This window comes from Acanthochromis polyacanthus, chromosome 16, assembly GCF_021347895.1.
Source record: "Acanthochromis polyacanthus isolate Apoly-LR-REF ecotype Palm Island chromosome 16, KAUST_Apoly_ChrSc, whole genome shotgun sequence".
Classification (NCBI taxonomy): domain Eukaryota; kingdom Metazoa; phylum Chordata; class Actinopteri; family Pomacentridae; genus Acanthochromis; species Acanthochromis polyacanthus.
Window position 1 is genome coordinate 1,196,902 of NC_067128.1, and position 20,302 is coordinate 1,217,203.

General features: G+C 40.9%; 1 protein-coding gene across 1 annotated transcript in view; it reads left to right on the plus strand.

The window, feature by feature from the left end:
- Positions 1 to 20,302, plus strand: part of cdc42bpab (CDC42 binding protein kinase alpha (DMPK-like) b) — a 124,936-nt gene that overhangs the window by 80,162 nt on the left and 24,472 nt on the right. The window contains 22 exon segments of the mRNA XM_051937024.1: positions 1,538 to 1,716; positions 2,269 to 2,391; positions 2,540 to 2,673; positions 3,273 to 3,394; positions 4,085 to 4,152; positions 4,155 to 4,204; positions 5,196 to 5,314; positions 6,219 to 6,324; positions 6,326 to 6,431; positions 6,434 to 6,458; positions 9,227 to 9,343; positions 13,258 to 13,372; positions 13,681 to 13,694; positions 13,696 to 13,774; positions 13,776 to 13,828; positions 13,916 to 14,007; positions 14,623 to 14,699; positions 17,526 to 17,564; positions 18,028 to 18,075; positions 18,128 to 18,146; positions 18,828 to 18,910; positions 18,998 to 19,103. Coding sequence (XP_051792984.1) covers positions 1,538 to 1,716; positions 2,269 to 2,391; positions 2,540 to 2,673; positions 3,273 to 3,394; positions 4,085 to 4,152; positions 4,155 to 4,204; positions 5,196 to 5,314; positions 6,219 to 6,324; positions 6,326 to 6,431; positions 6,434 to 6,458; positions 9,227 to 9,343; positions 13,258 to 13,372; positions 13,681 to 13,694; positions 13,696 to 13,774; positions 13,776 to 13,828; positions 13,916 to 14,007; positions 14,623 to 14,699; positions 17,526 to 17,564; positions 18,028 to 18,075; positions 18,128 to 18,146; positions 18,828 to 18,910; positions 18,998 to 19,103 — 1,874 coding nt within the window.

A 20,302-nucleotide genomic window follows, 5' to 3' on the forward strand; every position in this document is an offset into this window, starting at 1 on the left:
TCTCTCCCTTCATCCTATTTTTTTTCCACCTCTATATTTCGTGGTCGTTTTGTGTCGTACTTTGGTCGTTTTATGTCTTTATGAGTTCATTTGGTGTCTCATTTTGGTTGTTTTATGTCATTTAGTGGTCTTTGTCTGACATTTTGGTCATTTTCCATCTTTTTATGTCCCAGTTTGGTCGTTTTTTTTCTCATTTTGTGGTTGTTTTGTGCCATACTTCGGTCATTTTATGTCTTTATGAGTTCATTTGGCGTCTCATTTTGGTTGTTTTATGTCATTTAGTGGTCTTTGTCTGACATTTTGGTCATTTTCCATCTTTTTACGTCCCAGTTTGGTCGTTTTTTTTCTCATTTTGTGGTTGTTTTGTGCCATACTTCGGTAGTTTTATGTCTTTGAGTTCATTTGGCGTCTCATTTTGGTTGTTTTATGTCATTTAGTGGTCTTTGTCTGACATTTTGGTCATTTTCCATCTTTTTACGTCCCAGTTTGGTCGTTTTTTTTCTCATTTTGTGGTTGTTTTGTGCCATACTTTGGTAGTTTTATGTCTTTATGAGTTCATTTGGTGTCTCATTTTGGTTGTTTTATGTCATTTAGTGGTCTTTGTCTGACATTTTGGTCATTTTCCATCTTTTTACGTCCCAGTTTGGTCGTTTTTTTTCTCATTTTGTGGTTGTTTTGTGCCATACTTTGGTAGTTTTATGTCTTTATGAGTTCATTTGGTGTCTCATTTTGGTTGTTTTATGTCATTTAGTGGTCTTTGTCTGACATTTTGGTCATTTTCCATCTTTTTATGTCCCAGTTTGGTCGTTTTTTTCTCATTTTGTGGTTGTTTTGTGCCATACTTCGGTCATTTTATGTCTTTATGAGTTCATTTGGCGTCTCATTTTGGTTGTTTTATGTCATTTAGTGGTCTTTGTCTGACATTTTGGTCATTTTCCATCTTTTTACGTCCCAGTTTGGTCGTTTTTTTTCTCATTTTGTGGTTGTTTTGTGCCATACTTTGGTAGTTTTATGTCTTTATGAGTTCATTTGGCGTCTCATTTTGGTTGTTTTATGTCATTTAGTGGTCTTTGTCTGACATTTTGGTCATTTTCCATCTTTTTACGTCCCAGTTTGGTCGTTTTTTTTCTCATTTTGTGGTTGTTTTGTGCCATACTTTGGTAGTTTTATGTCTTTATGAGTTCATTTGGTGTCACATGTGGCTGTTTTATATCCTTTTCTGATAATTTGGCGTCTCATTTTGGTTGTTTTACATCAGTTTGTGATTAGATTCTGGCAGTGATGCGGCTTATAGCCTGGATCAGTGGATTAGTTAAAGATTTCTGTATCATTGTGAGATAGAAAGGCCTCCAGCTCTCCCTTCTTTCTTTTTTTCCACATCTATAAATGTGTTTCCCTTCCCTAATCCACCTTACACATATTTGTTATTTTTATCCTTTTTCCTGACTCTTATTTCTCACTTTGGCTCTGCTGTTTTAAATGTGCTGTATAAATGTGTTTTCATGTCTAACTCTGTCTCCATCCACCTCTCCTGCAGCACCATATCTGATCGGGGGTGCCTGCGACAGCTAGCGGGGGAGCCGGGGAAGGCGGGACTGGACCAGGTGGACGTAGAAGTCCAACGCAGTCTGGAGGACAGCCTGGCCACCGAGGCCTATGAGAGGAGGATTCGCCGCCTGGAGCAGGAGAAGCTAGAGCTGAGCCGCAAACTGCAAGGTACATGTCTAAAAATAGTCAGAAGTTTCACGCATACGCAGGAGTACAGACTGCATAGTTAGGTCCATATGTATTTGGACTCAAGTTTTGTTTTTTTACCTGTTTAATGAAGCATTTTCCAGTTATAGTTTTATAATGGGCATGAAGTTCAGACTCTCAGCTTTCATTTGAGGGCTTCCACATTCAGATTGGATGAAGGGTTTAGGAGTTTCAGCTTCTTAACATGAGCCATGCTATTTTAAAAAGGACCAACAGTAACTGGACAATTGACTCAAAGGCCGTTTCATGGGCAGGTGTGCAAATTTCCTTCGTTATGTCATTACCAGTTAAACAAAACCGATACACAAAATGACAAAAGCAAAACAAAAAACAAACACGAGACACAAAATGACAAATACGAGACATGAAATGACAAAAACAAGACACAAAATAAAAGAAACCGACAAAAACGAGACGCAACATTTATGATTTTACTGGTCTGACCCACTGGAGGTCATATTGGACTGAATGTGGATCCTGAACTAAGATGAACTTCACGTCTCTGTGTTTCAGAGTCGACTCAGACGGTTCAGGCGCTGCAGCACCCGACAGGTGAAGGAATTGTCAGCACCAACAAGGAGGTGGAGATCCGGAGCCTGAAGAGCGAGATCGACATTCTCAAGAAGCAGATTGCCGGTCAGCACTTTTCTTTTTGAACATACTCTTAACATTTTCTGAAAGCACTAAGCAGAATTTTACTGTCTGTGAACAGCGGGAATAAACACCTGCAGTGAAATTTCACAAACATTTCCATTTTATACGTAAAACTCGTTGTGTGTTTCAGACTCGGGCCAACTGGAGAAGCAGCTGGAGGACGTGACGTCGGCTCGCAGGGACCTGGAGGACTCGTCTAAACACATCAAGACTCTGGAGAAACAGATCAAGAGCGTCACACAGGAGAGGGACGACTTCCAGAAGGTAGAAATGCTTTTTGATGAGGCGTTTGTAGCTGTACTGACTGGTTTTTACTTCACAATTTATTGATTTAGTGCTGGAAAAATGACCTGGAGTGAAAAACAAAGCCATCTCTCCTCAGACAAATGTTGAACGTCATCATGAGGATCTTCAAAAATATGATTTAAATTTAAACAAGAAGTTTTACCAAACTTGGACAAAGATGACCCCTGTGACCTTGAAAATGAGGTCACGGTCACCAAATGCGAACTTGACCTGTGTCTTACTATGGTACACCTGTGTACCAAATATGGTGAGGCTACATCAAGATTTTATCGAGTTATCGCGCAGAAACCAAATTGTTACAGACAAACATGCAAGCAATACCATGCAGCTGAAAACAATACCTTCCGGAAAACACAGTTTTGCCAGGCGGTAATAAATTCAATCTGACACGTGCATACAAGCTGATTCTGCAGCATTAAAACCAGTCTTGAAGCCAGTAATGGTCAAAAACTGCTCTAAAACTTTAAATGATTGAAGAATATCTGAGTCTTTATTGTCTTAAATCATGTGTAGAAGGGGTCTGAAATATCTACTTACCCTCTTCTTCTTCTGATCAGGACCTTATGGAAGCCAGCGAGAAGCTGAAGTCTCAGTCCAAGGAGCTGAAGGAAGCCCACAGCCAGAGGAAACTGGCCATGCACGAGTTTTCTGAGCTCAACGAGAAACTCACAGACCTCAGGTACAACCCCGTTCCCAGTTTGGTCTAGGGCTGCAACTAACGAGGCGTCGACGAATCGTCTGAGCACGATATGTCATCAAAAGAGGAAGTGAGCGCGCAATGCAACAGAAATCAGCATTCGACCGGAGCATGGAACACGGACGGACATCGTGCTGCATCGTGCATGTATTATGTATGCACGCTGCAGCGCGGACGTCCGCGATCTATCGTAAATGCGGATGTCAGCGTTTACTATACAGCTGTATCCAAACGCGGACATCCGCGCTGCATCGTGCATACATAATATATGTACGATGCAGCGCTGATGTCCGTCTGTGTTCCGCGCTCCGGTCGAATGCTGATTTCTGTTGCATTGCGCGCTCACTTCCACTTTTGATGACGTATCGTGCTCAGATGACTAGTCGACGCGTCGTTAGTTGCAGTCCTAGTTTGGTCGTTTTTCATCATTTTGTGGTTGTTTTGTGCCGTACTTTGGTCATTTTATGTCTTTGTGGGTTCATTTGACGTGTCGTTTTGGTTGTGTTGCATTATTTTGTGATCAGATTCTGGCAGTGATGCAGCTTATAGTCTGGATCCACGGATTAGTTAAAGATTTCTGTATCATTGTGAGATACAATCCTGTTGTTTCTCTACACAACCTCCTGTTTTCTTTCCTCTAAAGTTCATTTTTACTCTTTACTCTTTACTCAGGTCAGCAAAGCAGCGTCTGACTCGCCAGCTGCGTGACAAGGAGGAGGAGATGGAGAGCCAGAGTCAGAGGTGGAGGCTCTCCGCCTGGAGGTGCGAAAGGCCGAGAGGGCCAAGAAGGAGGTAGAGTAGACTCCCTGTGGTTGGTAGCTCACCCTGTTCTGTCTGCAGTCACTGGTTGGTGAACAGTTCAACTCAATATCTCTGTTTGTGTGTCTTCTAGAAGTATTCATAGAGTTAGTGCTGTGACTTTATTCTGTTTTCTGAAGAAGATTAGGAGCTTTATAAGATGGTTGTTCTCAGATTGTCTTTTTCCTCAACCATACCCAGTTTGCAAATTTTAGATGAAGTACTTTCCGAGATAATTAAAAAAACAAATTGTCAGTTGACTCACTTCAGCTCGTTTTTCCCCCACATTGAAATTTGAGGCTGTCTCTTTGAGGCATGCACTAAATAATAAAATATTTGGCTGCAAGACTAAAATATGCATTAATCTCATAAAATGCTGACACCCCTTCTGTGGAGTTAAACAATGAGAATAATGCAGACAAAGGAAAAAAAGAAATTTCAGGTTGTTTAGATGACGATGTCTCATAAACTCTTCAAATTAAAAGCCTGAACTTTTCAGTTTTTAAAAAATATATTTAAAGCAGCATTTTGAAACTTCAGAACTCTGCTTTGCTTCAATAAGGAATTTTTTTTTTCATCTTTTTGACGTATTCTACATATTTTTTTGTGTACTTCGTGACATCCAGCGACATTATGGGTTTTATTTTTGTTCTTTGTGTTTAAAAATCTGACTTTTTTTTACAATGTTCCACATTTTTTGCCATAAATAATTACGGCAATTTAGAGATAGATGAGAGGAAATTGATTTAAAGTGGAATGTTCGTGGTCATACACGTTTATATACAGAAATGAAGAGGAGTAAAGTCACAGAATCAAATGAAACGGATCTCATTTGCTCTGAAACGTTGTTTGAATGGTAAATTTGTGCCTATGTTTCATGTGTAACCGTAGTTTTGAGCATGTCTGTTGAATGCATGCGTACAGAACAGTTTGATTTGTGCTTCGGGTGGAAAACTGGAGTTAAGTGGAGTTTGTGTGCTGTCAGATGGACGCCCAGGCAGAGGAGCAGGCAGCAGAGACCCAGAAAGAGAAGAAGCTGAGGGAACGTAATGAGCAGTACAGCCGGCAGCTGGAGGAGGAGCTGGAAGGGCTGAAGGTAAGAGAGCAAACACTCACCTGTCCTTCTACAGGTCCCTGCACTTCCTTTGACGGCTGACAGCACAAGACAAGAGGGTTTAGACAGCTGGGTGTTCTATTCTCTGCAGATACTGAAGCCCCTGTCAGACCTGCACTCCTGGGTCAGTGTGTAGCTGCAGGACTTTGTGTATCAGAGTCGACGTTTTTGCTGTTTTCAGGCCTAAAACCAACATGGCCGCCTATAACCAAACACCAAAGATTCTTCTAGACATTATATATACAATTATAATTTATATTAACGACTCAGAAAGCCTTGGGTAATTTTGGGCAATTTTCTTGTCGTCTTCAACAAGTTTGATGGATCATTTCTTGTCATTTTGGATAATTTTTGAGCCTTTGTGATAATTTTTCAGTAATTTCGGACAAATTCCATGTCATTCTGGACTAATTTTCCATAATTATGCATCATTCTGGACGGGTCAATGTATAATTATGAGACTTTTTTTAATCATAGTTGACATTTTAGTGAAATCCAGTCATTTTTTTATTAAGTGATTGTTTCCATAATAAATAATGATGGAATTTGTGAAGACATGATCATAATGAACTTAAAGACATTTTTTTTTAACTTTTAATAAAAATGTATCCAGATGTATCCCATGGACTTCAGAAGTCCCTCAGTTATGGATTGACCCATGAGCTTCCAAAACGAGAGAGTTGAGGCAACTTTTAATTACATAAAATGCTAAATTATCTCCAAAGTGGAGACAGGATCTAACAGGAAGTCAGACTTTCCTTCACCTCAGAGAGTCACAGTTTAGAAGCTCGACTGAATGATGCTGATGCTGCCTTATCAGCTGATGCTCTACCTTGTACCTTCTGCCTTCTTTTCTTCATCCTCCTCCATCTCCTCCACCTCCAGGTGAAGCAGGCCGGCCTCCTCTGCCGCTCCGGCCTCGGCAGACCAGAGCCAGGAGGTGGCTCGCTTACGAGGGGAAATGGAGAAGAAGACGCTGCTGTACGAGGAGGAGTTGGGTCCGTAGGGAGGCCCAGCATTGCACCGAGCTGAAGGCTCTGCGTAAAGAGCTAGAGACGCCGAGAGCCAACACCTCACCCTGCAGAAAGGAGATCCTGATGCTCAAAGACAGCTGGACAAGACTCGCCGGGAGAGGTACCGGATGATGTTTTACGGACCGTCAGTCTGTTTTTATTCCTGTCTAGAGCCACTCTTCTGTGTTCTGATTGTCTGAACGGTTGTCAAACTATTTCTCTTCGTTGTCTTTTTCAGTGACGATATCATGAGGTAAATACGCTGCTTTCAACAGCTTCATGCCCTAAAATGTAGTAGTGTAGCTCCTGTTAGTTTATATGTCTGTGTTATCCCTCATTGTAGCTGGAGTTGACTAGTGATGGAGAAAGGTTACTGGCAAGCAAGTCTAACAGGCTTTCTCTGTGTTAGCTGGCTGGATAAAACCTAACCAGTCAGAAATAATAAGTGCTGGTTCTTTTTTATCTGATAGTAAGCAGTTCATAAACAGCCTGTAGCTTTCAAATAAAACCCTATACATCACATTTCAAAGCACACAACAGACGTCTTTCTCTGGCCAGCGTTGCTCAGAGGATCATTTTTAAACAGCAGGACTTTGTTCTGTGATAGCTGCAGGGGAATATCTGATTTATTGCGGTTCTTTGTTTATATAATATTGTAAGGTCTTGCCCTTAATGTTGCGATGACTGGTATGGAGAATTACAACTGAACTGAATTAATGATACAGCTGGAAAGTTAAGGGAGCCAGGCAAAAATCTGACAAAAAACAACAAACGAGACCGAAATATTACAAGAAATGAGACAAATGACACGAAGCAAAACAAAAGGAGTTAAAAAAAAGTTAATGACAAAACAAACACAAAACGAGACAAAGAAATTACTAGAACTGGACCCGAATATCTGAATATTCGGTCGTGAAGGTGGTATCTGGATATTAATTTTGAGATACGAATACTCTGAGATTTTGAGATCCTAGTATTGTACTTAATGACCAAACAACTTGTCATGATCTAGAAATGATTTTAAATTGATAATTTTACTAATTTTACAATCTGCAGTTAATGTCTTCTCTGTAATTTTTACACTTTGAGGGCCGGATTGGACCTCTGGAGGACCACTTTTGGCCCACGGGCCTCATGTTGGACACCCCCTGTTGTACATATTCCAGTCTGCTCTTGCAGTTATTATTTCTAATTTTCTGATCTGGAACATCACTGAAACTTAAAAAGCCATTAAAAGTTGTAGAAATGAGTGTTTAGACTCCATTTTAGTGCACTATAAAGCATTTCTGAGTAGTAAAAACGGGGTTATATTAGTAAAAAAAATATCTCATGCTGTCAAAATGTGCCAACAGGGAATTATCTACCAAGGAATCAGAAGAACCCAACTTATTTCCCTGTTTCAGCCCCTCTGGTACCAGATCCCACTTTGAGAAGCGGTGGTTTAATCACATTTTAATGCAGTCTTGTTTTTGTGGAGGAAGCTTTAGAGGTTTGTTTTTGTGCCCTGCAGCCCGGTGTTACCGGCATAATGTCCTCACTGCTTTCTAATTCACTTTTAAACAGCGCCGTATCAGATTCTAACCGCATTAATGTGTTTGGGCTGAATAATACCAACCTTCTCACCGGGTCTGAGCACCCAGGCTTTGGTTTAGGGGTTAGCAGAAATGTGTGAAGGTGGGAGGATTGAGAAGAGTTTGGAAAGGAAGACTGGTAAAACATTCAGATTTTGTATTAAAACCAGTGTGTAGTAAGTTATGTTTTTGAAAGATTGAGTTGGAAATTATGTCCAAATGACAAAAGTGAGGTTAAATTCCTGGTCATGAACTACGACTAGAGAATGAACACGACAGTTTTTGATCAAGTCATTTTGTCTTATTTTTGTCGTTTTGTGTCTCGTTTTTGTCACTTTGTGTCTCATTTTTGTCGTTTTGTCTTATTTTTGTCATTTTATGTCTCGTTTTTGGCATTTTGTGTCTCGTTTTTCTCATTTTGTGTCTCGTTTTTGTCATTTTGTCTCATTTTTGTCTTTTTGTGTCTCATTTTTGTCATTTTGTCTCATTTTTCTCATTTTCTCATTTTTGTCATTTTGTGTCTCATTTTTATCATTTTGTCCCGTTTTTGTCATTTTGTCTTATTTTTGTCTTTTTGTGTCTCACTTTTGTGATTTTGTCTCATTTTGTCTCATTTTTGTCATTTTGTCTAATTTTTCTCTTTTTGTATCTCGTTTTTGTCATTTTTTGTCTCATTTTTGTCGTTTTGTGTCTCATTTTTCTCATTTTGTCTCATTTTTGTCATTTTGTTTCTCGTTTTTGTCATTTTTCTCATTTTGTCTCATTTTTGTCTTTTTGAGTCTCATTTTTCTCATTTTCTCATTTTTCTCATTTTGTCTCATTTTTGTCATTTTGTTTCTCATTTTTGTCATTTTGTGTCTCATTTTTGTCATTTTTTGTCTCATTTTTGTCGTTTTGTGTCTCATTTTTCTCATTTTGTTTCTCGTTTTTGTCATTTTTCTCATTTTGTCTAATTTTTGTCTGTTTGAGTCTCATTTTTCTCATGTTGTGTCTCATTTTTGTCATTTTGTGTCTCATTTTTGTCATTTTGTGGCTCATTTTTGTTGTTTTGTGGCTCATTTTTGTTGTTTTGTGGCTCATTTTTGTCAGGGTTTTTTGCATTTTTTGTGCCATTCATTGTATTCTTCAGGTAATGTACCTTTAGTGGTACCAAGCCTTAAAATGAAACAAGAAACTGAAGATCACAAAGGTGGTCTAGTTGTGTTTTCCATTACTGTATGTTGACGTGACAAAAGTAAAAGACGAGGTTTGATTCTCAGTGGCAGTGAGTTACCTCTGGACTAATGCAGGTTTAACAGTCTGTGTTTCTTTCTTCCAGCCAAAGCGAACGGGAAGAGTTTGAGACGGAGTACAAGCAGAAGTACGAGAGGGAAAGAGTCCTGCTCACCGAGGAGAACAAGAAGCTGTCCAGTGAAGTAGATAAGGTACCATATCTGTCAGCTTTCTCTCTCTCTCTTTGTTTTCATGTTTTTCTGTCGCTGCTTTCTCAGCTTTGCAGCAATGCAGAAAAACACAGTTCTTTAACCCCAGGTAACCCTGTAAGACCGCTCACGCTCTTTCATCACATTCCTCCTCCGCCCCCTCGGTCGCTGCAACGCCAAAGAAATCACTGTTCAATACCCCCATAAAAACACCCGTAGCCTCCTACGCAGTCGGATGGAATGACGCTCCTGGATCGCTCTCTGTTGACTTTGGAAATGTGTCTTGGAAGTTCAAAAAAGGCCTCGATTTAAACAAGTTGGAGACATTTTGACATATGGAGTAAAATGTGTTGTTTTCACAGTCTGCAGCTGATAAAATGCAGAAAGTCTCGATGAAACAGAATCTGGACGCTGCTGGAGTTACAGTTTCTGAATGTATTGTTCTGTTTTTATATTATTAAAAAGCTGTCTTATGCTAGCACAAAGCAGTTCAATACATTTTGGAGTGAGTGAAAATATTATTGTTTGACTAGTCTTCTGTTTCAAAGGAGGCTCCTGATTGTTTAGTAGCAAAATCAGATCCTCCATCTTCACATCGAACAGCCTTTAGTGTTTGTTTTCACTGAAAGGGAATGAATAGGGCAGCCTCTGTAGTTTAATTTCAGGATTAAATCGCTGATAAATGTGCAGAAAGTTGGCCACGGTTTGGAAATTGCACCTCATCGAAGAATATTTTTGCATTCTCTGTTTTTCTTTTAGGCCTCCTTGTGTACATTGACTAATCTGGCTTTATTAGATGCGTTTTTAGGATTATTTCTGCCTCTATGTTCCTATAAAAGGTTGCACCGTCTGTCCCACTAGTGTGTATTTCATACTGCTGGTTAAAATATGCAGATAAAACCCTACCCAGCCCTGTCAGTCAGGCTGAAAGAGGACCCGTAAAAATATATTTCTGTGGTTGTCTGCTGTCACTGCAGAGCCTTGTAATCAAATACGCAGAGAGGAAAGGATGTGACACGGAGCTAGATGCTAATTTCACTGTGTTTTCCTCAACACTGACGATGTTTTCTGTCCTTAAATGTCCTCACAGATGCTGCAAACGCCTGCTAGAAACCAGCTTAGGGGTTGGAGAGTAACTTCAAAACAGTATAAAGTGACTGTCTTGGCTTGCTCCTTACATCACAGTCCTGACAGGACGCTAGATGTTTCTATGAAGTGAGGTATTTAAGCAAACAATAGGGCAGCTCCAGACTTGTAATGATGTCGACACGGTTCGTCTTCACACTTCTCATATTGAAGATCATTCTGTGGGATAGATGCCTCTTCATGTGCAAACTCAGAAAGCCCAACGTCAACAGCAAAGGGAGTTATTCTGTCCCTCAGTAAACTGCCTGAAACAACATCAGCAAGGAATACGTCTGTTTACTGAATGAACCGCTTAGTTCCAGTCCACCATCATGTCCTCATCTCCACAGCTTCATGTTTCTGCTGGAGAACGGTCTGACTGCACCTCATGATCAGAGCACAGCAGAGGGAAACATGCTGGCACAATTAAACCAATCAAAATGATCTTGAGTGCTGTGAAATGGTAATGGGGGAAATAGAACCATGCAAGCTGCTGTATTGTGCAGATCTTCTTCTAAACTCAGAGTTTTAGTGTTCAGGTTGCTGCTCAGAGGTTTCCTGTAGTAAAGGGACTGAAAACTAGAACACAGCGATGGTGGAACGTCACTGAGTCACATTACTGTCAGTACTACATCTCTGTACAGCAGGTCCTCAGTTTACGGCGTCCTCGACTTACGGCGTTTCATCGTTACGTCAGAACTGGTTACATGGAACTAGTTGATGAGCAGAGCGGATGAATATGTCGTCACGCGGCGCTATCAGACGTCTTTCTTTCCATTCTCTTGTACTCCACCTTGGATTGTGCTGCATTCACTAACTTTTTATCTTCATTATGGCTCCCAGCGTAAGTCAGACTCTTCTGATGCTGGAAGAAAAGGAAAGCCGTCTCCATGGAAGTGAAATTAGACGGAATAAACTACTGTTTTCATTTTAAAATGCATAGCTTTTCTCCTAGTCTGCACACCACTGCAGAGACTTCTGCTGATCTTAGTTTAAACTCTAAAGGTGGGCAGAACTAATGTTCATGTTCTGATTGGAGCTGAACTGTTAGTGAATGCTGTTTTCTGCTTCATCACGCTCTGATTACACGACATCAGCTTTGATTACAGTGAATAATTCAACATGCATAACAAATTTAAGCCGCTGTTGACCTTGTTGTCGATGCTGGTGGCTGTTGTGGTTCTAGTTTTTCCCTTTGCTGTTCTTCCTGTGCAGCCCGGTAGACATGAACGGTCAGAGATCGTTTCTCAAATGGAGTTACAACTGTTGACTGGACATAGCTTGTTTTGATTTTTAAGATAAAAACATATTTGAACTTACGTGTATGAGAAAAATAATGTGTTTTAAGCATGAAAGCATGTGAATCTGTTCTAGCAGAACTGAAAAATAACATTTTAGACTTGGAAATGTGCAAGAAAACTTCAGCTAAATGAGCTCCTTGTCTTTCTCTAATTTTGTTGTTTTGTGTCAGATTTTTATTGTTTTGTGTCTCATTTTCATTTGTGTCTGATTTTTATTGTTTTGTGTCTCATCATCTGTTTATCGTTTTGTCTTGTTTTGTCGTTTTAGTTCTCGTTTTTCTCATTTTGTATCTGTGTTTTCTCATTTTGTGTCTCTAAATGAGCTTTCGCTTGTCTTTGTGTTGGTTCGTGTGAATGCTTACACCTCTAGCAGCTCTGTGGTCCAATTTCATTCGACCATCTGGAAACTGAATCGTAAAATCTCTAACAGTATAGAAATTCATTTTACATGTGTGTATATTGAGGCAGTTATCATGTTTGAGCCTGAGCACCCTTCACAGCCTCACAGCAACTGTTAGACTCATCACACAGTATGGAGTTTCTACAACCATCAGCTCCTTTTTGGACGATAACACATTATAGTAGCATGTTTAATGTGGACCTCGGGATTTCCTGCAGTCTGAACCGGCGAATGTTTATGAGGAATGTAAGCAGCTCCAACCAGCGGCAGCATGAGAGGACGAGAATGAGGGAGCTGGCCGATAAGAAGAGAGCACGATCGCTCGACCTGGCAAGGCCCAGATCGACAAGAAATCATCCAAGGTGGTGAGAAACACAATCAAAGAAGCGAAACACGATGCCCACAGTTACTTCTCACATGTCCTGGAATGCATGCTGAGGCACCGCACTTCCCGCCTGATTGTACAGCACAAAGTGAAAGAAAGCACACACGAACAAGATCACACCCACATCACTGAACACACAACCAACACCACACACACACACACACACACACCCAACCACACACCACACATGTTTCTAGTAGCGTGTCGGGTTCCTCTGAACGGTAAAACTACAGCATTTCTCACATACCTCTAAGATCGTAGAGCTGCTTGACCCTCCCTCCCTCTCAGCATCACTTTCCCATTGCAGCTGACCCTCGCCAGCTGCTCGGCCTCCTCCTGTTGGACGAGCCTGAAGTCTCCGCATAGTCCACATACCACACACACTCACAACACACAGTACACGCAGAGACACACACACATTCCCAACATGCATGCACAAATGTGGAGCCTGGAAACTATGCTTGAAGTATTTTAGTGATCAGTGCTGTCCCCATGGTGGCAAAAACAGGGGACTACATGAGGAAAAGGGACACAGTGATTCAAGTTTCAAGACTTTATCACTACTCAGTCATACATAGTGTACTGTGCAATAAAATGCACATGCTCAGTGTCTGGAGATACCATCCACAGTCTTTGGTTGTTTTTAGGTTCAGTTTTAAAGGTTACGGGTGAGAGCAGATCTTTGTGATGCTAATGTGTGTTATCTGTGTGTGTGTGTTTGATGCAGGTGAGTGATGAGAAGGATGCTCGAGGCTACCTGCAGGCTCTGGCCACTAAGATGACAGAAGAGCTGGAGGGATTAAGAAACACCAGCCTGGGAGCAAGAGCCACGGTGAGATAAACACACGACTGCTGCTGCCCATCTGCTGCAGATTTAACCTTGTAAATGCTTTTGCCGCTGATAGGCGAGCGTTTCTGATTAGGAACTGTAAAGTTAGTGCACCTGCGGCTCTAGTCTTATTTTAGCATACTTATTTCTAGTTTCTGTCATGCATCGTACGTTCTTGGGGATTTAAACCCTTTTGTCTTATCTTAAAAAACATGTCATGCAATGATAGTTGATTTATTTGTGTCTCACTCCTGGTTCTTGCTGTTAAAGTTCTGGTTAAGTTTAGCTCTTTTTTCTTGTTCCCATCTCAGGACATGCCCGGAAGATGCGACGTTCGCCAAGCTGGACATGTCGGCCCGTCTGGAGCTGCAGTCGGCTTTGGACACTGAGATCAGAGCCAAGCAGAGGCATCCAGGACGAGCTGAACAAAGTCAAGGCCAACAGCATTTCCACAGAATGGTACGGACGGTTTAGTTCAGTAGCTGAGGATTAACGGAACACTACTGCTGAACAGAATCTGCTAAATTATTGCCTCTGATCCACCAGTAAACTGCAGGAGGTGGAGAGTAAAAACCAGGATCTGCTGGCTGAGATCGATCGGCTGAAAAAGGAGACGGAGGAGCTGCGGCTACGACGAGGTAAACGCAACAATCATACACAAATGATGTTTTTATTTACTACGTATGATGCATTTTACTGGATTTCCAGGTGTTTTCTTACTCATTTGGCCGCTCACTGATTCCATGCGCATATTTATGCGTGTTTTTCTACATAGTAGCAGAGAACATCAGACGTTTCTTGTAGTGGACTTAAAGTGCAAATATAATGTCATTTTGGATGCATCCCTGCAGTCGTTAAACTTCTGCATTGCTTTTTATTCTTTTCAGTGATCTTCTATGTGATGCTTTCTTCTCTCTGTACATTCTGCGCTTTGGCTAAATAAACGCTCTGAAAACGTTCTGAAGCAGAAAGATTATCTGAGTGAAGGAGGGCTTTTTGCGACAATCAACGAACCCAATCAGAGGGTTTTACGTCCATCAGAGGGTTTTACGTCCATCAGAGGGTTTTACGTCAGCCCCACACTGGAGGAATGAATCATGTGCTGTGTTGGTGGAGGTGTATTGTTGCTGAGGTCGTATGAACCCACTCCGCTCCTGGAAACAGTCCTGTGACTCCTTCTGTTTAAGTCAGCCTTTGATGTGTTTAATTTCACCTTCTTATCCACCACTGTGTTATTTGTTCTGTGTCTATAGGTGTCAAGCACCAGGATTCCCAGAATTCCTTCTTGGCGTTCCTCAACGCCCCCACCTCGGCCCTCGATCAGTTTGATGTAAGTTCTATGTCAGCCTGTAATTAAACACTTACATCTTTCTTATTTTTCTTCACATGATTTTTTTCTATGTCTTTATTTTTGTTTTATCTGTTTGGTTGTTTTTTCTTGCTTCACTTTCTGCCACATCAGGACTCTTATTCCTCATCCTCATCTTCTTTAATTGAGTTTTGGGAGATGTAAGTTTATCCTGGTCAGGTGGAGAACCGTGTGTGTGAATGTTCATGTAGAATAAATACTAGAAGAGAAGGACAGCGTAGATGTGTGGATCAACTGGAAAAATGTCATTTAACAAGGAATTAATCTTATCTTTCTTAAAGATGAATTTGTCTTTGCTTTAAGAAAATAAGAAGCTTCTCTAATTAAACCATAACGCTTGTTACAGTGGACATTTTTGCAGTGTGTTTTTAGGCCTCTACTTTGGCTTTTTTAGTGCTAGGACTAAATAGAACCATTTTATTTCTATCCTTCATTTACTGTTAAATGTTGTTTTTCATTATTCAGACAGAACCTGAGTTGTTACTGTGCTCCATACTGACATTCCAAGCTGCTCCCTCCCCTTCACCATGTGTGTTATTTCCATATCCACCCATCCATCTATCCACCCATCCATCCATCCATCTATCCATCCATCCATCATCCATCCGTCCATCCTTCCATCCATCCATCCTCCATCCATCCTTCCATCCTTCCATCCATCCATCCTTCCATCCATCCTTCCATCTCCATCCATCCTTCCATCCTCCATTCATCCTCCATCCATCCATCATCCATCATCCATCCATCGCTTCCATCATCCATCTTCCATCCATCCATCCTTCATCCTCCATCCTTCATCCATCCATCCATCCTTCATCCACCTTCCATCCCATCCATCCTTCATCCATCCATCATCCATCCATCCATCCATCCATCCTTCCATCCATCCATCCATCCATCCTTCCATCCATCCATTCATCCATCCATCCATCCATCCATCCTTCCATCCATCCTTCCATCCATCCATCCTTTCATCCATCCATCCTTTCATCCATCCATCCATCCATTCATCCATCCATCCATCCTTCCATCCATCCATCCACCTTCCATCCATCCATCCTTCCATCCATCCATCCTTTCATCCATCCATCCTTCCATCCATCCATCCTTCCATCCATCCATCCTTCATTCATCCATCCATCCATCCTTTCATCCATCCAATCCATTCATCCATCCATCCTTCCATCCATCCATCCAGATCTGTCCTCAGTTAAACCTTCGTGGACAAACAGTATTTTAAAGCAGTGCTTCCCAACCAGCTTTATCTGAGCCACCAAGTGATGCTTGGGACAGGAAAGATTCAATTAACTCAACCGGAATATAGAAATAGTGATTTAACAGTCTGAACCGCACAGCCTGCCTTTAAATGTCATGTTTTCTTTAAAACATGGAAAACAATGTCACCATTTATCAGCCAGAAACTAGAAAAAAGAGAAAGAATTGTCAGATTTTTCAGCTTTCTATCAGTCCTTGAACTAATCATGTGTGATGAACAGTTTGAGACGGTGTTTAAACAGCAGATATTGATACAAGCTAAAGAGACAAAGGTGGGGAAATAAGAGACACTGGAGCAGATATTCATAAATCTATCGTATGTAGGTCAGCATCTGCAGGAACTTGAAAAAGATTAATCCTGTAAACCCAAATCAACATCAATTTTATGTTTTTAAAATATTATTTTTAGAAATATTATATATTATATATATATATATATATATAATATATATATATATATATATATATATATATATATATATAAACCAAATATAGAAGAAAGTGAGCAAAAAGAAAAAATATAAAAGAAATACAGAAAAAAATAAGCAATTTTTACAATTTTTATGTATATTTATTTTGTATATATTAATGCAATAATATATATCATATATTATTACAATATATATAATATAAATGATATATATATTATTGTATATATTATTGTATTATTATTAGCATAATTAATATATATATTATATATATATATATATATAATATATATATATATAGATATATATATATATTATTTTTACCATTTTTTTTCTGTATTTCTTTTATATTTTTTCATTTTTTTACTCATTTTCTTCTATATTGGGTTTATATGTTATTTCTATTTTTTATTTTTTATATTTAGGTTTATAAATATACATACATATATATACATATTTTTTGTTTATATATGTAATTAATATATACATTTTTTGCTCATGTTTTTTATATATTTGTGTCTTACAGGGTTAAAATAAATAAGTTCAATTTTTTTCTATTTTGCAAACGTATCGTCAGAAACGCATTTATATTTTCTTTCCTATGATTTCTGACCTTAAAACTGTATTATTCTGCACAAAAGAAGTAGAGGAACTGAAATGTTGAGTTCCTCTACTTCCAGTCATGGTTGTTCTGATTCCATAGAGATGCAGGAAAATTACTTAGACCCACTGAGAGTAAAAAAAATAACAAAGATCCAGAAACTGCTTTGGTTATTAGAGAAGTCCATAGAAGGAAGGATTTCAGATTGTTGTGACTGTCAGTAAATGTACTGAAACCAGAATGACTCATTACCACCCAGTGTTCTACACAGGTAAACAGCTGATAGCAAAGACAGACAGCTTCTCAGGTGATCTACAGGTTAATAAATCCCTCCATGTTGAGCTTGTTGTGCTGCAGGTTGGGAAGCACTGTCCTCCTGTAACACCTCCTCATGCTCCTCCCTCAGTCTGTTTGGATATTTGTTGTCAGCTTTTGTTAAATCCTTTCTGACGTTCATCTCTGTCTCTCCTCCTGCCTCTGAAGCGCTCGCCGTCCGTCGGTCCGACTAGCAAAGGCAGACGTGTAAGCATCGCCACAGATGTCCTCCATGTGTGTTTTACTGCGGCTGTCTGGTTGCATGGCCGGGGATTCTTTCTGTTTGGACTTTATTGATATTGTGATGCTGCTACCTGATGTCCTCGTGTTTTGTTTTCTTGTTCTTCTTCTTTGTGAATGGCCGTGCATGTTTAAGCTTGTGGTGTTTCAGTGGGCTGGGATGTGGGGAGCAATAATTAGTGGTCGGTTTTCCTCCTGTAGCTGTGACGGCGCATTTCTCCACCACGGTATCTCTTTATTGTGTTCTGTTGTGTATTCGGTGCTGTCCTCCTCTGTTAGCATGATGCTGCCGTATCGATCTTCATGTATGTTTTAGCTAACATCGTCTCTTTTCCCCTCTCTCTCTTCTCCTGTTCTTCCTCCCTTTACTCATCGTCTCTCTTATTGTCGACCTTTCTCCTCTTCTCCTGGCCCTCCTCTCTCTCCTCAGGTGGACTCTATGGATAACTTCACTCCCTCCAACACTCCGTCTCGGGAATGACCCCCAAATCCCACCTCAAGCCCCGCTCACGTTCACCCTCCATGGCTAGTACATGGAAGCCCATAGAGGTCAGATTATCAATAGGAAGCTCTGCTATTTCAGGCCTAAAGTACTCGTTAAATGAGCTTATCTTAATGACGGGGCGTCCTCACTTTAGCCAGCTGGGTTTCAAAAGGGCTTAAGGAGAAACGTCGACCACCTCGGCTTTAGAATCCTCCCTGAAACTCTACACGTATGTTTGGCATGTTAATGAACACGGCTGAAATACTTCCAAATATTTAAACTATCATTTTCAGTGACATGTTTAGCTGAAACTCTGGAACTCACAGAGACCAGACTGTCCGGTTGGTCATCTGATGTGAATTTAAGGTGATTTAATAACGGAGAAATGTGAGGAACCAGCAGGGCGTTGGTCAGAAAGAACCCACTGAGGCCAGCTCTGGTTAAACATGGTGCAGGAAGTGAACACCAGGCTCCTGTTTGGAGCTCTGTGCTGCAGAAAATGCTCATAGTCCATGTTAAAACCATCTAGCTGCTGCTATAGCTCATATTATCTGCACAGAATCTGCACATCTGGGTGATCAGCATAGAATCCTTCACCTCCTCCTTTACCTGTGGAATCTGCCACAGAATTTCTTGCTTTGTCTTGTTGGGAATCTTTGGCCTGGGCAACTATTAACCAGATTTTAAACTAATAAAAGCTGAGGTGAACTCCTGAATCTCACCGCTGGATTTTTTGCGTCCTGCAGTTGATAGACCACCCTCCTCGTTCGGTCCAGACCCCACCATGCGCTCAGGAGGCTACGGCAGCATCGGACGCTCTTCGCCTAAGGTTGGACGTCTCTCTGTGGAGTCACGCTTCACTGCAGCATCGTGCTTGATAACCGCTGATCATATCTCTCATTCTCATCCTCTGCAGCCCAAAGCACATCAGTTTATAGTGAAATCCTTCAACACGCCCACCAAGTGTAACCAGTGCACCTCCCTCATGGTGGGACTCATCCGTCAAGGTTGTACATGCGAAGGTAAGGAAAGGAACTCCCCATTAAAACACGGCTGTGAAATGACTGATATGTGTCTGCTTAGTGTGTGTTCAGGGCTGATAACAACACAGAAAGACAGATAACCCACATATGGAACCTGTCATTCATAACTAGGCTTCTTCAATAATAATGATTTCTGTGACTGAATATTTACACTGGAAACGATGAGCTCAGACCTTCACCTGATCTTAGGACGATACATTGAGATTAAACCTTTTGTCTCCTGCGCTTCCACTCTGTTCTGTTAATCTTTCGCTGTTCTGTCGTTTTTATCGTCCACTAAGACCAAAACCCTAAAGCATCATTTGTTCCAGACACAGTTTCAGGTAATCTGTGGCTACCTCTGTTAGCATGTCCGTATACTTTGAGAAAGTAGTTAATTTTCTGATTGTGGCGATGGTTGTGCTTCTTCTCAAGTCTCAGATAGAGAGACGTATCTGTCAGATTAAGTTAGTCTTACCTTAGAAAGATGCTATCAGTTCTCCATATAGCATTAGCCACAAGCTAAGAGGCAAAACAAACCTCTTAGTGACAGTGTTCATCAGCACCATCAGCTGGCCAATAATCAGTCCATCCCTACTGGGATTTTTTTACTGTAATGATTCTTACTCATGTAGTTTGAAACCAAAGTAAATTAAAGATCTAATCTGCACCAACAGTTTAATTGTTGTAAAGATGGAGTTCTTATTGACCACTGATCTGTCTCCTCCTGTCTCCTCCTGTCTCCTCCTGTCTCCTCCTCTCTCCTCCTGTTCCTCCTGTCTCCTCCTCTCTCCTCCTCTCTCCTCCTCTCTCCTCCTGTCTCTCCTGTCTCCTCCTCTCTCCTCCTGTCTCCTCCTGTCTCCTCCTGTCTCCCCTGTCTCCTCCTTCTCCTCCTCTCTCTCCTGTCTCTCCTGTCTCCTCCTTTTCCTCCTGTCTCCTCCTGTCTCCTCCTGTCTCCTCCTGTCTCCTCCTCTCTCCTGTCTCTCCTGTCTCCTCCTTTCTCCTCCTGTCTCCTCCTGTCTCCTCCTCTCTCCTCCTCTCTCTCCTCTCTCTCCTGTCTCCTCCTGTCTCCTCCTCCTCTCCTCCTGTCTCTCCTCTCCTCCTGTCTCCTCCTCTCTCCTCCTGTCTCCTCCTTCTCCTCCTGTCTCCTCCTTTCTCCTCCTGTCTCCTCCTGTCTCCTCCTGTCTCCTCCTGTCTCC